The sequence below is a fragment of the Larimichthys crocea genome, chromosome III (assembly GCF_000972845.2).
Source record: "Larimichthys crocea isolate SSNF chromosome III, L_crocea_2.0, whole genome shotgun sequence".
Lineage (NCBI taxonomy): Eukaryota > Metazoa > Chordata > Actinopteri > Sciaenidae > Larimichthys > Larimichthys crocea.
Window position 1 is genome coordinate 10,222,223 of NC_040013.1, and position 19,552 is coordinate 10,241,774.

At 40.8% G+C, this 19,552-nt stretch overlaps 1 protein-coding gene across 23 annotated transcripts in view; it reads left to right on the forward strand.

The window, feature by feature from the left end:
* Nucleotides 1-18,232, forward strand: part of ablim1a (actin binding LIM protein 1a) — a 39,850-nt gene extending 21,618 nt beyond the window's left edge. For 4 of the 23 annotated variants that reach the window (XM_019254568.2, XM_019254566.2, XM_019254562.2 and 1 more), the window contains exons 3-26: nt 1,879-2,062; nt 2,780-2,889; nt 4,829-4,955; nt 5,062-5,155; nt 7,040-7,127; nt 7,650-7,714; nt 8,112-8,156; nt 8,810-8,887; nt 9,063-9,221; nt 9,433-9,477; nt 9,814-9,849; nt 9,962-10,091; nt 10,715-10,834; nt 11,612-11,716; nt 12,057-12,104; nt 13,152-13,292; nt 14,055-14,140; nt 14,313-14,436; nt 14,586-14,647; nt 14,786-14,846; nt 15,097-15,104; nt 15,633-15,707; nt 16,753-16,833; nt 17,059-18,232. In XM_019254568.2, coding sequence (XP_019110113.1) covers nt 1,879-2,062; nt 2,780-2,889; nt 4,829-4,955; nt 5,062-5,155; nt 7,040-7,127; nt 7,650-7,714; nt 8,112-8,156; nt 8,810-8,887; nt 9,063-9,221; nt 9,433-9,477; nt 9,814-9,849; nt 9,962-10,091; nt 10,715-10,834; nt 11,612-11,716; nt 12,057-12,104; nt 13,152-13,292; nt 14,055-14,140; nt 14,313-14,436; nt 14,586-14,647; nt 14,786-14,846; nt 15,097-15,104; nt 15,633-15,707; nt 16,753-16,833; nt 17,059-17,172 — 2,186 coding nt within the window. In that variant the 3' untranslated portion in view covers nt 17,173-18,232. The other 19 variants (XM_019254563.2, XM_019254573.2, XM_027277324.1 and 16 more) reach the window with 17 other exon arrangements.
* The last annotated feature ends 1,320 nt before the right edge of the window (nt 18,233-19,552 follow it).

A 19,552-nucleotide genomic window follows, 5' to 3' on the forward strand; every position in this document is an offset into this window, starting at 1 on the left:
TTCCCTGAGTTTTCTTGTCATGGTACCATGAGGTTGATGTTTTCGGCTTTTAGAGAAATAGCTACAGTTATAGTTAGTTTCAGCTCAGTATTCTATACAATCTCCTCCAATGAAACTGATTAGAAAACTTAGCCCTCTGTGCTTGTAACACACTCTGGATATTGGCCATCTTCACAATTAGACCCCAGACAGTTCTAATCCACTCTCGTATTGAACACCAAAGGCTGTGTGCTCAGGCCCCTTCTGGTTTATGGATGACAACATTATTATCAGCCAAATTACAAACAATGATAAGAATTAATATTGTGAGGAAAGTAACAATTTTGCAGGATGGTGCACAGAAAACAACATGCTGTCCAACATCCCCAAAACCAAGAAGATGATCACCAATTTTAGGAAAAAGAAAAACACATACCCCTATTTACATTAATCGAGGTGACATTCTTTGTTTCCTAGGAATGTATATCCCAGAGTTCATACCGAGGAGCAATAGAAATCATCCCTTGCCCCTTGAACCATGATTGTCACAAAACTTGGTACAGATATTCATGGTGAATCCCGATGACTCCCTTGACCAACTATGCACTATTAAATGTTCATCTAATGAACCACTCTTTGCATGGCTTTGTGGTCTTGTTTGTCGCTGTTACCGTACACTGCGAAAAGCCACAAACCTTTAGCCACCACTGAGCGTCTGTATTTGATATGAAAGATGAAAGCCATTGTAGGTTGTTGTGGAGAAACTGCTGAAGTCAAAGGTCAATGGTGAGGTCAGGAAGGAAGAAAGTGTTCAGGAGCCTCAGGTGTCTTACGCTGTATTATTTATTGACGCTTGATCAAGGAGAATTAGAGACACTCTCAAAGTTCATCAGAAGTGCCTGAGTCGGTCTCACATTCTGCCCCAACTCATCCTGGTGGATTGACTTTAAACCCCAAGATAGCACCACAAATACTATATGCCCAGAATTAGTCAAAGAGAATGTTTTTACCCATGGAGGTGTTATTGTCAGCATATTCTAGTCTAGAGACACAGATGTCTGTTTATGCAGATTGGAACGTCATCAGCACGCTATCTATTATGTCTAGGAAGGCAGCAATAGGTCTCGTCGACCCTGGCCACCACAGTGTTGAGATAGACTGGCACCTACTGTTTTCAACCAAAGCCAAACAACTAATACTGCTGAGGACCTCACAGCCCACACGTGACCTCCTGTAACCTAAGGATAGAAAATTCCATAACATAGGTCATTAGTAAAACTGAATAACAATGTCACAACAACATTAAGATATCCCAAACTCTTAATTGTTCCCTAAGTAGTATTTCCTCCTTTGCCACTCTTTCATGTTTGTGTAGATGGCAAGGTTATATTTGAATTGAAGGAAGCTTGTTGGAGACTGACAGTGTGGTATGAAGCATTTAGCACCAGTTATCTTCAGAAACAGATCAAGGCCATTTCCTGGGGTAGACAATTGTCGAATTGTTGTTGCATTGAACAGTCTACCTCACCATTGACAATGAAAAGACCTTGCAGTGGAAATGCTGATTAATCCACATGAGCCCCCAATGTTCTTCAAAAAAGGAGAGGCTTTGGGTTTTTTTTTTCTTGTGACTCTGAACACCACTGATGAAAGGATTTTAGTAACGCTTCACATTGTACCGCACAAAGCTGTTGAAATCTAGTTTTCACTGATTTTGTAGTCAGCATCCATTTCACGCAGTAACTGAGCCTCTCTGGATTACACAGACTAGTAAGTCTTAACAAAGTCATTGATGCATGGAGGAGTTGGGCGGCTTGATGGTTGGATGCTTTATGTGTTATATGGGCAAAGCACCAAATGACCCGACTCACAGAATACCAATGTGTGTGTCCTGTACAGTGTGCGGCTGTGACCTCGCCCAGGGGGGTTTCTTCATGAAGAATGGAGAATATCTGTGTACGCTAGACTACCAACGCATGCACGGCACTCGCTGCAATGGCTGTGGTGACTTTGTGGAGGGGGAAGTGGTCACTGCCCTGGGCAAGACCTATCACCCTGCCTGCTTCGTCTGCACCATCTGCAAGTAAGACACACAGCCTCATTTTACACAAGCTGATAAACAACAGATCAACCAACACTTTATTTCACTCTAGAAATACTATAATTGCATTGCAGGATACACCGCTATTTATTTTTGGAAAACTATTTGCACACAGGTCTTACCAACATAAAGCCAAATGAAGCCTTCAAAGAGAGAAAACAGTGACATACCTATTTAAAGAAGTCTGGAAAATGCTGGAAATATCAATAATAATTTAATAGGAAACAGAGCTTGAAAGTATCTCAGTCTTCCTGATTGAATTTGTGCTTAAAACATATCTCTGGCCAACGTCACTTAAATGTTCTCATTGGTGTTCATTATATCAATCGATTCTGACCAAAATCTCCACAAAGTAGCTCTGTGGAGTTACTTTCCTGCATGTGTACAGATCCTTTAAATGTAGTCATAATGAAATTCTGCTCAGAATCATGTGAATGATAATATAATAATAATAATTGTGATGAACAAAGTTGGCAGCAATTTAATTTGACAGTGTACCATGTACCATGAGGTGTGTGTCATGCCTGGGTCATCTGACTAAATGGCCTCCTCAGGCACATGGTGTTGATGCACATCCACATCATCAGGTCCTGTCATTTTAAGCCCCATCAGACAGGCTGGAAGCCACAGTTAATACACTTTTACATTTACCGCAGCTCATGTTTTGTTGACCAATTGTTGATGTCACCCTGCTTCCAGACGACCGTTCCCTGCCGGGGACAGGGTGACCTTTAATGGGAAGGACTGTCTGTGTCAATACTGTGTCGAGCCCATGTCTCCAGGACCAAAGGACATCCTGGGCTCTAGTAGTAAGTAGACATCGTCTGTTAAACACATGCACACAGATTTATTACACAGGAAGACATTATTATTCACATGATGCTATTTTGGCTTCCACAGAGAAATGGCTTTTTAAAAAAGTGAAAGTGGAATACTTGAAGAAATCTTTAAAACATTTCAGAAAAACAACTTAATAAAAGTTTGGAAGAACAAGCTTCCAGAAATGATTCATGCATGACATTTAGTGTAACTGTGATATTTCTGCTGTGAAAAATATCTTTCAGGTCTACATCAGTCATCTTGCCCACACATTATTAGCATAATTCTAATTGAATACCGTCCAAAAGGTTCAAATCACTTCAAAAGTTTAAAACTTATAAACATAGGATCATGAACATTAACCTCATCAGTCATTGCAAACTTGTGCCAAACACTGCTCAAACCAATATCACTTAACCAATACTAAAAGAGAAGGTTTTCACAGTTCCAAAAATGTCAGACTGAACGTTGTTGTTCTTGTTGTTTAAAACCAACCACAATACATCCACAAATATTTCTGTTTTATGAAATGGTGTTGCTGCAAAACAGTCTTGGGTTTGAAAAGTTCACTCAATAATACCTTCTAGAGACTTAAAGGAATAGTTTAACATTTGGGGAAAATGTGCTAACATATGACAGTAAAGTATAGCAGAAGATACTTTGCAAGGAGCACTCCTGCAACCCAGTTAAGCTTGAAGACTGAATGATGTAGAGGTATCATTCAGGGAGTTCCTCCAACTCTCTCTCCTCTTCTCTTTAATCGCAGCAGTGTTCGACCAGCCATGCTCCTTTATGAATAACACCAAGATAGGCCTTGCTAAATAATGCATGGCCATGCATTTCCATTGCTCTATCACAGAGAATGTGCAGCCCTCAAACCCCTCATCTTCCAACTCCTCTTCTCATCATCCCTCTTTCACTTTCCTCTTGTCCTCTTCCTGTTCTTGCTCTCTTTCTTTCTCCCACTCTCTCACCCCCACTAGTCTCTCTGTTGGCGTTTGAAGAGCTTTTAGACAAGGTCACCTATAAATAAGGCATGCTGATTCTCCTCACGTCATCATTGCAACCTCGTTATGCCTTATGGAGTTATCATCCCCTGTGGTTGCAGTGGGCTCTGTGTTGCTTTCATCCTCTATTCATTAAAGAAGAGATGACAAGATGATTGTTCTTTGTAGAACCTCTTACACTTTTAGAGAATCCTACTAGTATATGGATGAAGCTTTTAAAGCAATGGTAAGAAAGATGTGGATGATAGAAAGAGACAGCTGTCAGGACATTGTTAGTTACCCTCTATCACCATCTAGTGTCTTGGGTCATAGCTGACAACTCTGAATGCAATAATTTACCCCCCGGTTAATATTGTGAGCCCATTAAAGAGCCCATAAAACTGTATATATGTGCTTTTAAATACCAAAAGCCATCTCAATGTAGTTTTACATTTCCTCTCTTAGGCTTCCCTCAAGGGCCCCAGCAAGAACAGGTCATTCTGTGTTGTGGTTTGTTTTTGTTAATATTAATGAGCCTCTCTTCTGATTGCCTGACTCTTTTCTGAGTGATGCATGCTCAACAGACAGTTGTGTGGGCTGTGGTGGGAGCATGGCTGAGGGCGATAACTGTATAGTTGTGACATCAAAATCTTATGGAAATCCTGATGGCTTGTTTAAGGGCACTATACTGAATACAGGCTGTGTACATTTCTCCATGGATTGAGCATTTTGATACTATCACAGATTTTATATATGACCTAGACCTGCTTCATAACAAAAAAATATATAGAAATTTAACTTTCTACAATATGGGACCTTTAAAGGCTGTATGTAATTCACTCTACAGGTATTTCCTTGGTCTCTTTTTGTATTTTCTTCTAGTTTTCTTTTCTTCTACCACTTTTATTTCTTTTTTAAGCCATGCTACTTTTGTTTTTCACAGATTGTGCAGGATGTGGTCGAGACATTAAAAACGGGCAGGCTCTTTTAGCACTGGACAGACAGTGGCATCTGGGCTGTTTTAAGTGTAAGGCCTGCAGCAAAGTGCTGACTGGGGAGTACATCAGCAAGTAAGCAGCTCATATCCCCTATAATTACAGGCTGCATAAGGTCCACATACAATATGATATTTTACTGCCAAGTCCCTGGTGTTGAGATATGCCTCTCTCCACTCAGGGATGGCGCCCCCTACTGTGAGAAGGACTATCAGATCCATTTTGGAGTTCAGTGTGAGGCGTGTCATCAGTTCATTACAGGGAAGGTGCTCGAGGTAAGACACACACATCCCACTCTTCAACGTTAACAACCCTCTGATTGGCTCCCCAGCGCAGACAGATGTTTCTCTGTACAGCCAGCTATCTGATGTGGAATTTATAATATGCATCTGTAAACAGACAATTAAGGTTACACCTAGATTTCTTGTGAATCCTGCTTAAGGTAAGTTTGAAAGATTTCTAAAGGACCAAATATTTTCACTTGAATTTGAGTCCTTAAGGTTCATTTAGGAACTACAAGTACAGCAGATACATATGGAAAGTATGCTCACACTTTATGTGGATTTACATATTGCACGTAGGAATACGTTCATTGTTAAGACATTTTGTTGTAGTTGCTTGTAATATCTATATTATGCTTCCCATATGAAATTGTAAAATGTAGTCTTATAATCTGCAGTGTAATCTTGTCACTGACATGACTGTAGTAACTAAAAGATGAATTCTTAGCAGATTTTTCCAACTCTGCCTAAATAAACATGCTTGTGCATACTCAATACAAGCTTGCTCTGCTGCAAATTATATAAATATTACATAAGACACCTAATGTGATTTGACATTTAGGAAGTGATCATTATTCATTAATGCTGTATGTCATGCAGCTGTTATGAAACTCTTATCAACATTGCCTGAGCCGAGTTTATCAGCTGCACCTCTGTCCTTGACACTCTCTCTGCTCACTGGTCTCTTGAACGAGTGCTATCCTGTTTGTCCTGCAGACACTGACCCAATCAGACACTGAGTTATGTGTCACTTAATAGTACGAAAATGTCACTGCTAGCCAGCCAGTCAGGCTTACAGTAATCCAGCACTAAGGCAGGCCTTTATGACAATAAGCAAAGGCCTCTGCATCTCCCCCCTGAGCTGCTGCCAGTGGATCCGTGGGGCCAAAGGCATCGCAGCCAGTCTGATAGTCAAATCAGTGACCCAAGACCCAGGTCAAATACTGTATAGCTCTTGGTGGGTTTGCATTTTGTCTGCGCCACTGGGAGTGCAATGTGAATGGCTTATTAAAGCAGGTGTAATTAATGCAGCTATTAAAAGTGGAGAGAAATAGGGAGAGTATTTAATGGCATACTACACATATAGCATAAGTACCTTTATTATCCCTGAGAGAGATATTCATTTTTACATTATACGTGAGGAGAGTGTTGGGTAGGAGGTTCTATGAAGTGTCTACTGTAGTCCCTTTGTAGACTTTTTAATATAGGAGAATGTAAAATGCAAATATTAGTCAGAGGCTCCATATCTCTGAGTGGCCACTTGCCAGCTGAAATGGCACTGAGGGTTTTTATACAGCATTTCATTTGGGTATTTATCACCCGGTCAAAAGCGCATAGGCTTCATAATGGTGCACTCTGAATACAAAGTGCCACATCAGTGTAGATGGAAATTCAGGTTCTCTAGCCTTCAGATCATTTTATCGGATTGCGTCGTGTGGGTTATCGCAAAGAGGAGCACTCAGATATCTGGAGCCAGGTTGACTGTGTCAAATAGGAACAAATATGAACAAAACAATCTTGCAATCTAAGGTCTAAAAGAATACAACTGGACTGTTTTTCACAATCCCACATAAACTGTGGAGAGACACTTTATTTACAGGAAGCCTGCACACCCGTTTGAGGGAAAAACATTCACTAACAGCTGCCCAGTGCCACAATTTCCTCAACATTTGTTATTGAAAGGTTGCGAAAGCAGTTACCGGCACACAGGATCTGATGAAACTATCCCTTGCACTATCAGAGTTTGGGTGTTAAAGGAAGGAAATGTAGCTATGGTGTATTTCCTGGAAGTCACGGCTCCGCTTCACTTGCTTTACTGCAGGCTTCATCGATCTTCATTTTCCTGTGATGTCAAGTCTGTCTTGTGCACTTTTCCAGGCGGGAGATAAGCACTACCACCCCAGCTGTGCGAGATGCAGCAGGTGCAATCAGATGTTCACAGAAGGAGAAGAGATGTATCTGCAAGGTGAGCAGACCTACCTGTACTGTCATTGGCGCATTCAAATGTCACTCTACTTTTGGTTAATTTTTAACTAAAACTGAATGATTGCAGTATGCATTAAGTATCGCTTAGGGACCTTTAAAAGTCCTGTGTTTTAGATTTAGGGTGGTTTATTTACAGAATATGCACAATTATTAATTAATTATTAGTGTATAATCACCTGAAAATAAAAAGTTTGCCCTGTTGAACCGTCATTTTTCTTCAGTAGCCTAGAACACACTAGCTTTAAAGTACGCATTTCACGTTTTTCGTGTGCTTTGATGCCACCATAGCTTCTCCTTCACCTGAGGAAGGAGAGGGTGAGGTGACAGGGTTGCAATCCAAGACTACTAAATCCTACACTCTTTAAACTCACTAAATTTGTCACCCACTGTATATACAGCATACAGTATCCTCAATATGAACATATTTTTATTAATAAAAAACAATCTGTTTCAGGACATCCTTATGTTGTTTTTAATGTATTTTCTCCCTCTTCCTCATCAGGATCAACAGTCTGGCATCCTGGCTGCAAGAACACCACTAGAACAGAGGAAAGACACAGGGAGCGGGTAGGAATTTGGGTGTCACTGACTCCATTGTCCATGACTTTGTTTTGACTGAAAGCACCTTTCTGTTCATGTCCCATGACAGTGTTTTACTGGGAAAGGTAGAAATTCGGAATATATAACAAGCGAACCTGCATAGGCTGTTATCGCTTCCTCGCTGAAATGTTAAACCTTAACCTACTGTGGTTTAAATTATTTGCCTATTGAGGCAGTGTGGCTTTGTGTGTGTGTGTGTGTGCCTTTGCATGTGTGTGTGTGTGCGTGGCGTATATATTTTTGTTCATGTGCATATTTACATGTCGACATGTTCGCCTTGATGTATGTGTGAACTGTGAGTCGGGCTGGAGAAGCACAACCCCTGTGTGATGTCCTGTGAACCCCCCTCTCCCTTCCTCCACAGCTATTGCCTCCGTCCCTCTTATTCCTCCAAAAAACAGAAAGGCAGGTACTGTATTCGCTATTGGCTATGAGATGGCATCATCCTGTGTTCCACCATATACATAGGACACGATGCACTGTATGCTGCCATCTGCTGGAGACAGCCTGCAGTGCCCTCTCTGTGTGTCATATGGAGCCATTCAGTCTTGTCTTTGAACACCTTAGACTACGCTCATATCAAGCATGAGACAAAGATGTGCACAAATTTGGAGGAGCAGACAATAGCACAGATGATGAATTTGTCTTTTCCAAAATCCCCATTTACCCATTAGGTGACAAACTCATTTAATTATGCTACATTCAGGCCTGCTGCTGCCATCCAAACTCTTCATTTCCCATAAACAGGCATGAGGTTCTTAAGAACATAAAATCACAGCGCTAAAGCACTCATTCACTTTGCAAATTAGCAAATGAATGACCTAATCATAAGACGACATGCTAGTATTTCAAAGTACTTCATGGAATTAATTAATGAAACGCAAATACAGGGTTTGCAATTCCCTCTCATCGCTCATACAGTATAAAAGCCAAACCAGTGTAATGTTGGAGTGCTTTGGGTAAAAATCACGGTGACATGCAGATGGCAGGGGGGCTGTGGATCATGGGAGAGACAGATGTTGTTGTGACTAACAGCCGCTTATGTGTGTTTTCTTTTCACAGCCTACGAGGTCGTCATCCGAAAGTATTTGTTCCAGACCTGGTTCAAGCATACCTGGCTCACCGGGTCACACGATCTATGTAAGAAATGCTACGGACTTATATGTCTAAATAGATTGTTCTGATACAGATTATCTAGTCAGACATTCCCTTTTTGACAATTACACCTTGTTCAGTAATAGTAACTTTTGTTACAGTGGTAATCTCCATTTATCCTTGTGTGTGTATGCATGTGTGTCTTTATTTGTCTCCCTAGGCAAAAGTAGACAATGAGATCCTTGATTACAGAGACCTAGCTGCCATTCCAAAAGTTAAAGCCATTTATGACATTGAGCGCCCTGATCTTATTACCTATGAACCTTTGTACACGACCTCCCTGGATGAGAGAGAGGAGAGACGAGAGAGTGTGGGAGAGGTAAACACACAGACCGCATGCATCTTCTCCTGCATGCACGCCATCTTTGCACATACACTACTGTGCATTAAGAGAAATACTCCTCAAAGAAAGTTTTCCACTAGTATGATTTTCATTCCTCATGAAAAAGGATTCTTTACTGGTGGCATGAGATATTTCATGCTGTAAATAAAAGTCGCTATGCAGCACTGAACTTGTTTGTCCCTCACAGCTCCACGCTGCCAGGAGGGAGCGCTCCCCCTTGCCCGATGACAAGGTAAGATATGTCACAGTGTGCTGATGATGATAAATGTTACAAAATGGCAAAGAAAAGAACAGAGGTGTTCATCATATAAAAGAGAAACCATGTGCGTTGTTGGTACAGCTTGCAAAAATGTGGACGATCAGCAAATAGTCCATTCTCAGTCCTGGTACAGAGTGGTGTTATTTAAAGCCTGATGCCACATCTGTTACCGCTGATGTATTTATGTCTGGCTCTCTGGGCTTCTTTTGCCTCCATGGAGCATTCTAATAACATCTACATAACCTTGTCTTGTTTCAAAGAATATGTTTAAAACAAAGTTATAATTCAGACTCGTTTGATTCTTCCTAGTCCTCAAGAAATATGTCGCCAACCCCACCCGGAGAGGTGAGAATATCATTTTGTCAAATTCACTGCCCCCCTGTATGCGATGTAAATGCTCTATGTATTCTCATTCATCCTAGCAGTTTGTGTAATAACATGCGTGTATGTGTTGCAGGGCTCTTACGACAGGAGGGAACGCATCCTCCAAAGGTCCACCAGTCAGGGCTCCATAGGATCACCAGTTTATAATCGCCATGGTTACACCCCCACATTGTCACGATCGCCACAGCATTTTCACAGGCCAGGTGAGTATTTAAAAAGACTGTTTTGAGTGTGTGCGTTTGTACGTGTTTGTTGGCGCATCTATATTGTTACAGTGTTTGTGATCAAATCAGTGATTTCAGGGTTTTTATGAGGTGAATCGATGAGATCTTTACTGGTTCACAGAGCAGCAGCAAAACACTGTGGATAAGTTCACTGACCCTCCACCTTAAGGTTCTCCCTTCCCACCTTCTGACCACTTTAAAGGGGAACTTCATCAAAATTGACTTTGGGTTGTTATGTTATTGATTTTTCTTCTTGTAAAACTTTGTAACACTTGGTTTGACATTATGGACTCTTGCAGAATAACAACCTCAAACTCAATTTTGCACCTCTAACAGCACAATTTCTTTTTGCTATTCTTTCCATTAAAGAAGTTTGATTTTAAAGTGGAATACTTTTCCTTGTTTCCCCTTGTTCATCTTAAATACGCCTTACCTCTCACTTGAGGTGTTTTTTATTTCCTCTTTTCAACATTTGATTCCTGTATATCTTCCGTTTCTTTTGTCCCTCACCTTCTCACCTTCTATCTCCTCCTCCAAATCGTCCACCTCTGCTGCCTGGTCCTGGGGTTTTGTCCCCTGTCTCACACCCTCCCTCCCTGCAGAGGCTCTGACAGGCATGCAGAAGCTCTGCTCCTCCCTGTGCAGTAACAGTGTGGGCTCCAGAAATAGTGACTCCCGCCCCACCTCCCCTTTCAGACACCACTTCCTGCCCCATAGCCAAGGTAAGGGCCCCACTCCACTTTTCACTGCCCCCCCTCCCCTCAAGGCAACACACCATTTCCATCATCACCTGGGATGTCACGTCCCGTCAGTGCCCCATCTGTCATTCTGGATCCATGGCCGATACTCATTCTCATTCTCTGCCATCCTGAATGGTCAAACCCATGTCTTGGTCAAACCCAGCCAAGGCACGGATTCTTCACTAACTTGCATGTACCTATTCGCCCTTTGTCTTAAACAACCTTTACCAAAATAGCTGAAGGGCGTTTTGTGTTTGCAGTTTTGCATGCTTAGGACTCCTTAGTAATCCAAATCCAGTATCCAAACTGACAGTTCTCCAAATGTTGTATGATGGATGACTCTTTTGCCTTGTCAGAATAAGTCTCTAGACTGTAGTAGACTTTAAGGCTGAGAACAAAAAGAAAGGTTTTGTAATATAAGTTTGCCGTTGCATGCTGAGTTGAACTTTTTAACCATGAGCTGTTATTGAAGCATGGATTTATATTACACAACAGACTAACTAAACATTGTATTTCATGACTCATAACACATCACTCAAGCATTTAATCTCGCTATTTTTAAACTCTGCTGGTTTGATGCGCTTAACATCTTGCACACGCAGCTCCATTAACGGCATCTTATCAAAACCAACCAGAATGTCTCCCATGTTCACAAAATGACTTCAGCTGATCCCGTTGGTCCCTGTGTGTTGCACCGTTCAGACTGTGGTTCCCCTAGTATCCCTGCTTATGTTCTGTTCTTGGTTCTTCTCACTGGAGGCACTGACCCGCCAAGTGGCCGGAGCTCCCCCCTCCCGCTCAGGCCCGACAGCCGGCCGGTCACCCCACCTCTCTCTCAGACCCCTAAACATTTCCACCTCCCAGGTAGGAGCTGGAGCGCACCCTGTCACTGCTCGTCCCTAGTTTCTCTTCTCTATCTATCTATCTATCTATCTATCTATCTATCTATCTATCTATCTATCTATCTATCTATCTATCTATCTATCTATCTATCTATCTATCTATCTATCATACTCCATTTGGAATCAGCTTTTGCTTTTTCCCCTCTTCTCTCACAACTATACAGATGTATCACAGGAAAAGGCCGAAATTCAGTGTAATCCATCTGCGTCATTGCTTGGTTTTGAGATGTTTAATAGATTTTTCATTTGTATATTAGAGGCACTCTGTAAATGTCTTTCTGTCTGTATTTAAATGTTTTCAGATCAGGGGAGCAACATCTACAGAAAACCACCAATCTACAAACAACACGGTACCTTTCCTCTTATAGTATAGCCTGTTTTACAACAGTGAAAAATCTCTCTGTCTGAGTACTAATTCAGAGTAATACTCTAGTTAATTATGTTTGTTGATGGGCTCTTTAATGTTTCTGTTAATTAAGTGAACGTGTGTATTCATCTAACCATGTAGTCACCCTCAGTGTCAGTGTATGAGCACTGTTTGAAGTCTGTCTCCAATCCTCTCCTGTCTGTCCTGTAGCTTGTTTTACTGCACTTTATCCATCTTAACAAGTCACAGTAGTAATGTTACAGTCAGCCTTTTCGTAAAGCGAGACTATGTAACTTTTGCTAAGTTGCAACAATTACACGATAATGACATTTCATTTTCTAAGAGTCATTTGTGTGAAAGACCTGACTAAGAGGAGAGGAGTGGCACTACAAGATAGATTTTTGACTATGTTTATTTTTTTGTTTTGCTTTAGTGATAAATCCATTTAAGTGTTTATCTGTGACTAGAATATAATGTTACAGTAGCACTGTACAGTAACGTCTCAAACTGACTCAATAATATCAGTTACACTGTAATATCTATCAGAAGTCTGCAGACATTACCTAACATAAGCAATGGTCATACCAGACCAAGTAAGGCTGTAGCAGCAAAACCACTGAGTGAATTTAATTGAACCAGGGTGGGTTACATTGTCTTGCTTTAAAATAGGTCAGAAAAAATATGCCAATGGTGTAAAGATTTCACTTTATTTTGATTTTCCTTTAATACGTGATGTTTCTCAGAGCAGGTGTAATCTTGCTTGTGCAAGATGTCCCTAAAATCTTCTTTGAAACATCCGTAAAACCTCCCTTACTTACCCACTGGCAGTTATTTAGCACTTATTTCAGAAAATTATATTTAAGGCTCTCTTCAATATTCGGTGACTTGTTAGGAAAGAATGTTTTTGCATTATATTTGACACCTGAATGAGACATGATGAAATGATCCTTAAGCCGGGCTAAGATGTTTACATGTGGTTGAGACTGTGACCCAGACACTGATAGATCAGTTCCCATGGTTACCAACCTAGATACAGCTGCCATAGCACGCCAAAGCAAGTCTGCTGATGACATCATCAGATCCGCCACCTTCCCCGCTGCCCATGCTCCCTCTCCGGATGACAGCTCACGGAGTGAGGGCGACCAATGGCCCTACTCTCTCGCTGTATTAGGTACAGTAGGCTCCTGATGGGCATGCTTGCACCGCTACCTTCTAGGGGTACAATAAACACCTCACCACAGTCTAACTGTTCTTATTTCTCCCTTCTATCTGCCCCAAAAGCTTAACTGCATCCCTGCTTCACTCCGAGCTTATGCTATTATTCAGGCCTTACAGTATTTGTCTTTAAGTTTTGCTTGCACAAAGCAGAAGCGTTCTGTGCTTTCTGTTGCTGCCATATTATTTTCTGCTTGAGGTAGCATCAGTCTCACCATTTTACGTTCACTTGCTGCACATCATGGGTGCACCAGCTGTAGTGGCACAAATGACCTGGACAGAGATCACTGAGACTGACTTCAAACTGACTTTTGTCTTGTCTGTCGTACATTGTGCTGTTCTGTGTATTTAACATCCAGCAAAATCTTGACATGAATGATGAAGTGCAAACATCCCATCATGTCAATGTAGCCAAATATTCCAATAAGTCCCTCTGTTTGTCTGTCTCGTCAACTCTGTCTCACATTTGTGTTCTTCTGTCCACCTATTACCCTATTTCTGTGTGTTAATACTCGTCACTGCTCTACAGCCAAATGAAGCAGCCATATCTTTCGGGTTTTCTCAAAAACTGAACTGTGGATGAAGCATTTCATCTGGTTGTACCATGCAAGATCACGTGAAGCATGGGTTTTCTCCAGAAGTATGTGTTTGTGTCTTTTTATAGGTGTGTACATTTGTGTTTTATGTCATTTTATGGGCTTGTGTATGGTACCTGCAGGGTCAGAAGGGAGGAGACGATCCAGAGAAGAGGATGAAGAAGAGGCCTTGAAAAGAAAGCAACTCCAGGAGGAACATCTCAGCAAGGTCAGTGAGATAACCATACCAACATAAACTCATGCATTTGCAACATATCCTCCATTAATCATAAACCTGAGAGCCATACATAAATGTTTTGTGTCCTTAACGTTCGTGTTAGAGATTGATATTTATCTGTGGATCTAATATAAAGTATGTGAATGTGTGCGTTTGTGTGTAGATTCAATCTGGTTTGGGAAAGCTCATTTTGAAGGAGGAGATGGAAAAAGAGCAGATCAGGGAACGTCACGCACGTAGCCTCTCTGCTCAGCGATATGACCCCAAACAGACCAACTGTGACGCAGGTACAGAGCAGCTTCATCAGCTAATACGCTCTTGTGTTGTCAGCAATGTACTGCAACACAACATCTGTGCCATACTTGTAAATCTTTGCATTTGTTTTGCTGTAATATGCCTGAATTTGTGATGATTCGTGACAATATTCACGTTTCAGATCCAACTTCTCCAACCAAAACTAACTCGCTGCCTGGCTATGGAAGGAATGGACTGCACCGGGTGAGAGCTCACTCATACTAACATGAAGATAGATGACAATTATACATAGTTATTACAGTTAACTCACATTCTAGTCTTAAATCAACAACAATATGCCCATAAGTTAATGTTGATATATTGTTATCTGCTTTCCCACAGCCCCAGTCTACAGATTTCACCCAGTACAACAGCTATGGTGACATGTGTGGAGGAGGCAGAGGTGAGAGCAGCAGCCAGAAATGTGGCCACTGAGCAAAACTCTTGCCAATTTCACCAGAGCTATTCAGCATCAGTATTCAAAAATGGCTTGCTACGTGTACATAAACGGACGTGCATTTTTAAATATTTGCGTAATGATTCACACAATGTGTCGTCAGGGACAGCAGTGTTGTAGACAGTAGCCTGGCAGGGGATTTGACAGCAAAACCATTAACTGTGAGTCTCATTTTCTGTCCCATGTTGTCCTGCAGAGTTTCAGGTATGTCTCTCATCTGCTTTTTCACATGGCATGCTTCCACACTTTGCATCATATATTTGCTTGCTCATGGGTTGCAAGAGACACCTTGCCCTGAATGCACATCGCCCACTCCTGCTACATGCTTGCATCACTGTTGGATAAATGTCAGCTACAGGGTATGCAGTGCGGTGATTACAAAAGCCTAAACATGCACTGCCCAGTAGCTGAACTGGTTTACTGTAAATGCAATGTACAATCATCGCCTTGTGTCTTGTTTTGTGTGTTGTTTACCAATGTTATGACTCAAGCTAAATGTCACATTTTAATATATTCACCATCGTAGAAAAAAAACAAAAAACTACAGACATTCAGAGAACATGTAAAAGACTGCCCATCTTGAATACTAATTACGATACTCCACAGTAGTATCCAAGCTACTTGCTCCATCCAGTGAAAACTGTGCCCACTGTCATTAGTGGACATATTCATTGCCATTAACCCCGCAGTCCCCTTCCACTATATTACATTTGTGTATGTTCTATTCTTTAGCACATTAAGGATGGCCGTGCAGCACTTGCAAGGATGGACAGGGGAGTATCTATGCCTAATATGTTGGAACCAAAAGCAAGTATCTTCTTCTTTTTGTACTGATGACAACATTGTAACCTACACTGAAATATGTTACAAATTTTATACACTGTTCACTTATTTTAAAGTGCCTTTTAATTTGTGAACGAGGATACATTCAACAATTAATTTACAGATAAGACAAAAGAGACCAGCCCAAAAAAGAAGGAGGATGAAATTATATAATCAGTGTGTTGTATTAACCCTCTTAGTGTGGAAGAAATATTGATCTAAAAAGAGGTGAAAGACTCACAATAGCTGGGTTCCGGATTTAGCATGCCGCTTCAGGAGCTGCCAAGTCACTCTAGCGCTTAGCATGCTGGCTTCTCCATGCTCATCTGCACATAGCTTTTGACTTAAAGTGGCTGGATACTGTATGCGGCATACAGTGGAGAATCCAACGCCCAGACTGTCATCCAAACAACTCATATCACTATATACTGCATAGTATATAAGAGATTGTACATTACTGTGTGTATATGAGTTGGTCAGAGGCCTCAGAGAACTTCTAGTTGCTTATTATTGAGCATTTCAGCTAAATTAACAACTCATTCACCAGTTTTCGCCTTGAAAAGATTGAATTAGTTATTTAGAAAAGCAGAAGCACCTCAGTTTTCCAGGACAATCATTCCCATGTGATTAACGCGGCCTACATTACTGGTGTTAGTTCTATTTTTAGTTTGCATTTAAATTACTCAAATACAGCCCGTTACATAACTCTGTTTCCATGTTTTTACCCTTAACTAATCTATTGCACGTTTCTACACGTAAGAAAAAAAGTGTGCACACCATAGCACCCTGCATTCCCCCCCCCGACACCCTAAAAAACAGCTCTCACTCCCAGTCAGCCTCCTGTCACATAACTGTTCTCCCACCCAGTGTAACCTTTGTCACAGTCAGAAAATACAAAAAAAAAATAAAAAATACAAAAAAGACCCAAATTTTCCAATTTTGTCTGATAAAAAGTTTGTTTGCAAGTTTTTGAAGCTTAACTCCAGCTTGTAGGTTTGACCTGTTCACTGACGAGTGTCTTCTTCTGAAGGTGTATCCCTATGAAATGCTCATGATAACCAGTAGAGGGAGAGCTAAACTGCCCAGGGATGTGGACAGAACCAGACTGGAGGTATCAGTTTTCCACCTGACTGTCCGCAATTGATACTGGATTTCTCTACTTTGTGTAAATAACATGTTACACAAATACAATTGTAGCAAGGAATGTGCAGTATCCATTGCTTCTTGTCATTTTTGCAGTGACCCGTTTTTAAGGCTTTGGTGCTAACCACGAAACAACCCCCTCCCCTCCCACCCTCCCCTCCTTTGTTTTCTCCACCTTTGTTCTCAATTCTAGCGCCACTTAGCACCCGAAACGTTCTTTGACATCTTTGGAATGGAGATCCAGGAGTTTGACAGGCTTCCCCTGTGGAAACGCAACGACATGAAAAAGAAGGCCAAGCTCTTCTAACACTCAGAGCAGCATGCACATACTGTACATTCATCCAGATAGCACACAACAACTGTAATCTAGATGTAGGTTTTTGGTTTATTTCCTTTTCTTCTGGTCTTTTGTTTTCTCCTGGCATAATCAAGGAAGCCGTGAAATGGACTCTTTTTTGCTCTGAAGCTTCCCAAGACTGTGGGCTGAACGATTTGTCCAGTTAGACTTGCACAGGAAACAAGGAATGGGGAATCTCTTCCATGCTCAAAAATGACAAAGAATGAGAATGAAAGATAAATAGGGTCATGTTATTTGGTTTGACTGCGCTTGTTTTTACTTCTTGCTTTGCTTTGAGTGGAACTGCTTTCCTTTCTTTCTTGCTTGTTTCTTCCTACTATTTGTTGCTGTTGATTCCTGTGGAACTTTGTAAGTACAGTAGAACCTCATGGCGCCATTACAAAATGTCCATGCTTGTAGCTTGAACATGTGTCAGCTTTTCCTTCGCTTGGGCTGAAACTGTTTTAGTCCAAAGTTTGCAAGAATCGGCTCAGTGAGTCTTTGAATTAAAAAAAAAAGAAAAAAAGCCAGTGGGAAAGCAGTCAGCTGACCCATCAACTGTTTTACTGGATCTACATGGAAATGAATCATCCAAGCACCTACACATCATCAGTCTCCTTCCCCTGCCTACTGTACACGCCAAACATTCATCTGACCCTGACAAAAAGAAAATGTCTCTCTTCTCAGGCTCTCATAAACATGGCCAGACACTTTCCCTTTACATGTATTGGAAGTACAAATCTTAATATATTTTAATGCCGTATCCAACATACAGTAACCAACAAATAGATAAAACACCTAATGTAAGAAGCAACTGTATTTGAAAGTACTGTTTTATAAATGAAAACCCACACTGCCATTTGTTGTATTGAAATCTAAGCCAATAAAGCTTTAAATCACCATGAACCATATGATCCTCGGCTATACCAAAGGTACCCACCGCCTCTTTTCTGTTTTCTGTTTTCTTCTGTGCATTTCATCAATAAACACACTGATTCGGTGATGTAACACAGGATGAGAGGTAATCTGAGGACTGAGTTGCCTGAGTTGACTTTTATGTGAACAGTCAGACTGTGGAGTCTATTGACCTTCTTTACAAACACATTGGGCCACTGTGATGAAACTTCATTCACTAAACCTTGGCCTTTTACTCTGATATAAAGACTTAAAGTAGATATCTGCATTTTAAAGTTTTGTGTGTGGATAAATATTCTTCCAAACTAGTGAACAACAGCCACCAACTAAAGATTTAGTCATTTTACTTCTAGTGTTGAAAAAAAATACTATTTGATTGCACATTGTACCTGAAAGGCCATAGCTCATATGCAACACATCATGCACTGCATTGACAGCCAGCCATTTTCCAAAGCATACAACAGTTTTTAGATGAATTAACAAGGTTTTCCTTCATTCCAAGCAGCTACTTGTGTTAAATCACATCGGTATGATTTAAAAAAACACTTTGCAAATGTTTGCTTGCTTCAAAATGCATCACTGTGAAAATTAAACAACGTTCTGTTTTGTTGGTTATCTTTGTGTGTTAATGTGACTCAAACTGATTATTTGAACACCGCCTCCAGATTGATGCATTCAAATGCAATTGGGAAACCATCTGCAGCTGCAGCAGCAACCTCTTCAATGAAGAAACTACAAAATTAGTTTGATCCCATTTGTAATATGTTTTTTATCCTCTGGGTTTTTGTTTCCAACATGTCACTTCAGTATTTATGAAAGCAGCGCAGTTGCTGACTCTGATTAAATATCACATGTCAGAGCCTCTCACCTGAACTTTACTGAAAGTATTACCCTGACTGAAAGACAAAGCCACATTTCGACTTAATTACCCCTCAGTCATAATGTAACCGACAAAAAAGAAAGGAACTAATTTTCCACTGAAAGGATAACTTGCCTTAAGCATGTTTAAAGTGTTTCTAGTTTTAATTTTTATACTATATTGGAATTAACTGAACAGTGGCTCCCTGGACAGAAGCAGAAACACAGTTAAAGATCTCCTCCAGACTAATTTTAAACCATAAAATACTTGGATTAATAATTTGTGTCTAATCTGGCTTTTCCTCAAAAAAAGTTTAATAAACCAATTAAAACTTCTTCTGCATCTGCTCCTTCTCCATCACTGCAAAACCAAAGATCTATGAATATGCAAATATTGTTCATTTAAAAAGTTAACTACAAGAGAACAGCTGTCCTGCTGAAAAGTCCACTCTCTGTGTAAGTGCACTAGAGGTTTCGAGTTTTCACAACACACTTGAGTAAACTGCATACTGGACCTTGATTGGGTCCAAACCAGATGAGTGTTAAAACAGGCTTCCATACATAATTCTGCACAATG